The sequence below is a fragment of the Trichechus manatus genome, unplaced genomic scaffold (assembly GCF_000243295.1).
Source record: "Trichechus manatus latirostris isolate Lorelei unplaced genomic scaffold, TriManLat1.0 scaffold00057, whole genome shotgun sequence".
NCBI lineage: Eukaryota > Metazoa > Chordata > Mammalia > Sirenia > Trichechidae > Trichechus > Trichechus manatus.
Genome location: NW_004443993.1, coordinates 14708153 through 14712061, shown reverse-complemented (window position 1 = coordinate 14712061; position 3909 = coordinate 14708153). Strand labels below are relative to the sequence as shown.

General features: G+C 60.2%; 1 protein-coding gene across 1 annotated transcript in view; it reads left to right on the top strand.

Moving 5' to 3' along the window:
- APC2 (APC regulator of WNT signaling pathway 2) overlaps window positions 1-3909 on the top strand; it is a 21327-nt gene that overhangs the window by 3937 nt on the left and 13481 nt on the right. The window contains exons 9-14 of the mRNA XM_004378679.1: window positions 116-156; window positions 492-587; window positions 1566-1705; window positions 2143-2220; window positions 2523-2639; window positions 3059-3273. Coding sequence (XP_004378736.1) covers window positions 116-156; window positions 492-587; window positions 1566-1705; window positions 2143-2220; window positions 2523-2639; window positions 3059-3273 — 687 coding nt within the window. The remainder of the gene's footprint in view (window positions 1-115; window positions 157-491; window positions 588-1565; window positions 1706-2142; window positions 2221-2522; window positions 2640-3058; window positions 3274-3909) is intronic.

Below are 3909 nucleotides of genomic sequence, written 5' to 3'. Positions count from 1 at the left end.
GCCTTGCGGGCCGCCTCCGCGCAATGGGCGCGCAACTGGCGCATCGTCACCGCGGCCTTCTCCCGGCCGCGCGCGCCAGGGCCTTTTGGGCCCTTGCCTGACAACTTGGCACCAGCAATGGCTGCCCTGGCTGTGCCTGGGGCCGAGCGGATGCTAGTGAAACGTAGGGGTGGGTGGGTAGTGGGCAATCCATGAAAAGTGAGTGCAAGTTTTGAGAATTCATACGTTTTGCAGCCGATTGCAAAATGAAGCCATGAGAAAGGCTCAGAGCTGCCCAGGGCTTTTGGGCCCCGGCCCCGGGTTTTTCCCTTCCCCGGCGGGGGGGGCAAGGCGGGCCCCAAGTTTACCCTTTTTTCCGGGGGGTTGCGGGGGCCTTTGTTTTTTGGGGGCCCCCGGTTTGCAAGGCCTTGGGTTGCCCTTGCCTTTTGGGGGGGGGGGGGGGGGGGGGCGGGGCATGGGGACATTTCTCTGACCTGTCCCCTGGTCCACAGCCCCTGTCCCCATTGAGCCACAGATCTGCCAGGCCACCTGTGCGATCATGAAGCTGTCCTTCGACGAGGAATATCGTCGGGCCATGAATGAGCTGGGTGAGTGTCCCCCTCACCTCCTCCAGGGAGCCCTCCAGGGACAGCCATCAGCACCTCTCTGTGGGGACAGGGGCTGGGTCGTCTGTGTTTGTCCATGTGGGGCCTGGCAGTGAGGCCCAGAGAGGGACAGAGACTCCCTGGGGTCACACAGCACGTGTCACGAGTGTACTGTCTTGCTGGCCCTCTGTCCCCATGCACACACGCTGCCCCCAGGGCAGTCTTTCAGCTGTGATTGTCTGGGCCTCAGGAAACAGGGAAGTGGGCAGGAAACCAAGAGACCAAAGCTGAAACGTCCAAGTTCACACAGAAGCAGAGCTGTCCGTTGCTTTTTCTTTGGTTCTGTGCAGTGTGCGTGCGTGTTGGGGGGACCTTGAGAAGTTTGGGGTTTGGCGCTGTTAGCTTTCTGTGTCTGCTATAACAAAATACCACAAAGCGAGTGTTTCAAACAACAGAAACGTGTTGTCTTTAACGGTGGGAGGTGGTCCTCATTTGGGGTGTTAGGGGGGTGTCACTGAGGAAGGGGCTCCCAAGCTGGGCGCTGAAGCGGCAGCCAGGAGCCTTGTCCAACAGGGACGAGATGGGCGTTCTGGGCAGAGGAAGCAGTGCCTGCAAAGGTCCTGTGGCCAGAGGAAATGTGACTGGAGTGTGCACTGGAGGGAGGCAGTGCGGCGAAAGGCATCTGAGGGGGCTGTGCAGGGGCCTGTGGACCCTGTGGGTGGTGGAGAGACCTGAGAGGGTTTCCTTCTGGGCTGAAGGGTGGCAGCAGGGAGAGGTCAGGGCAGGCTGCCTGGAGGAGGTGTCCTTGGAGTTGGGCTTCGAAGGTGACCTGGAGGAGAGCAGACGCGGGGAAGGTGGAGGGCAGGGAAGGGTATCTAAGCAGGAGGACTGGTGTGGCCCAGGTGGGAGGAGAGAAGGTGGGGTCGCCTGCTGCCTTGCCACATTCTTGGCCACACTGCACCCCGTCCTTCGTCCCCACAGGTGGGCTGCAGGCCGTAGCCGAGCTCTTGCAGGTGGACTTTGAGATGCACAAAATGACCCGCGACCCCCTCAACCTCGCCCTGCGCCGCTACGCCGGCATGACCCTCACCAACCTCACCTTCGGGGACGTCGCCAACAAGGTGACTGGCAGGGTCCTGGGACTGCCCCAGCCTCCCGAGCCCTCACCCCAGCCTCCCGAGCCCTCACCCCAGCCTCAGAAGAGCCCTGAGTGGCAAGGATGGTCATCTCCCGTTTATAGATGGGTAGACGGAGGCCCAGAGGGGGCCGGGTAGGGGCACGTCCTCTCGTGCCCTCTTCTGTGGGGAATCCCCGTCATGTCAAGGTGGGGTCCTCTGGACCCAGAGGCTGGGCCTGCACCTCTCTGAGCCTCGGTTTCCTCATCTTAGGAGTAGGGTGCCTGCCCTCTTTCCCCTGAGGCAGTGAGGTTGGGGCCTGGGGTTTAGCTCCAACACGGAGTAGGTGGTCAGCTCATGTGGGAGGAGCTGGAAGGTGAGGGATCCCCTGATGTCCCCCGCCCCTCCTGTGGCGGATGTGACCCTCCTGTGTCCCCCCACAGGCCACTCTGTGCACGCGCAGGGGCTGCATGGAGGCCATTGTGGCCCAGCTGAGCTCGGAGAGCGAGGAGCTCCACCAGGTACGGCTGGGACTCCCAGAGGCACCAGGGGCCATGGAGGTCCAGGCCGGAAACCCTCATTGTCAAAGGCCCACCCTGGCCCTGGGTGAACTCCGGTATCCCTGTGGTCCCACCACTTGCAGGGGTTGATGGGGGAGGGGGAGGGGCTCACATGGGGTGCCAGCCCAGCCCCTCGGTCCCACCTGCCAGCCCTGCCCCAGGCCCCCGGCCCTTTGGTCTCACCCTTCGTCCAGCCCCGGCCCCTCTGTCTCACTCTGCCCGCGTGACCCCTGGCCCTCCTGCTCGCCCATGCCCGGCCCTAGGTGGTGTCCAGCATCCTGCGGAACCTGTCGTGGCGCGCCGACATCAACAGCAAGAAGGTGCTGCGGGAGGTTGGCAGCGTGACGGCCCTCATGCAGTGCGTCCTTCGGGCCACCAAGGTGGGCACGGGGGGGGGGGAGACACTGCAGAGGGGACAGGGACACTGCGAAGGGGGGGCTATGCTGAGGGGGTGGGGGCAGTGCTGAGGGGGCGGGGTCACTGCCGATGGGGCGGGGTCACTGCCGACGGGGCGGGGACACTGTGGAGAGGGGTGGACACTGCAGGGGGGAGGGACACTGCAGAAGGGGAGTGCAGCACAGGGGCCCTGCCGCAGGCCTGAGGGCGAGGGAGCCACCGCAGCGGTTTAGTGCCAGCCATGGGGCAGGGAGAGGCAGGCGAAGGGCCAGGGTGGGGTGGGGGCGAAACATGCTCGAAGATCCCTTGGTGGCCGGTTTTATTACGAATGACTTTGGCTTTTTACTGGGACACGTGTCTGGGTGCCTCTGCTTGCGGATCTTTGACGCCTCCCTGCCCGCAGGAGGCCACCCTGAAGAGCGTGCTCAGCGCCCTGTGGAACCTGTCGGCGCACAGCACCGAGAACAAAGCGGCCGTCTGCCAGGTGGACGGCGCCCTGGGCTTCCTGGTGAGCACGCTGACCTACAAGTGCCAGAGCAACTCGCTGGCCATCATCGAGAGTGGCGGCGGCATTCTGCGCAATGTGTCCAGCCTCATCGCCACCCGCGAGGACTACAGGTCAGGCGGGCCGGGGAGGGGAGAGCGCAGGGAAGGGGCAGCCTGGGTGGGGGGAGCCTGCTGGGATCGGCGGGCCCCAAGCCAATGGGAACGGTGTGGAAAGGCAGCGCACTTGGGCCTCCAGAGAATGAATGTTCCCGGCTATCCCCAAGGTATAAATCTTTTTTCTATTAGTATATCCTAAAAGTTGCATGGGATATACTCATACTAAAAATTTATTTATTTATTAAAATAAACTATTATTTATTAAATATTAATATTTATTATTTAAATAAAATTTATTTTCAGTATTGATAGATTGGAGCCCTGGTGGCAAAGTGGTTAAGTATTTGACTGCTAACCAAAAGGTCAGCAATTCGAATCCACCAGTTGCTCCTTGGAAACCCTATGGGGCAGTTCTACTCCATCCTATAGAATAGTTATGAGTTGCAATCGACTTGACAGCAACAGGGTTTTTCTTCATGGGCTGTTAATAATAAACCACCACTTGTCCATCAGTTTGTTACAAGTGGACCAATAAGCAACATCATGATAAATGGAGAAAATTTTGAAGTTGTTAAGGATTTCATTTTACTTGGATCCTATAATCAACACCCATGGAAGCAGCAGTCAAGAAATCAAACGGCTCATTGCATT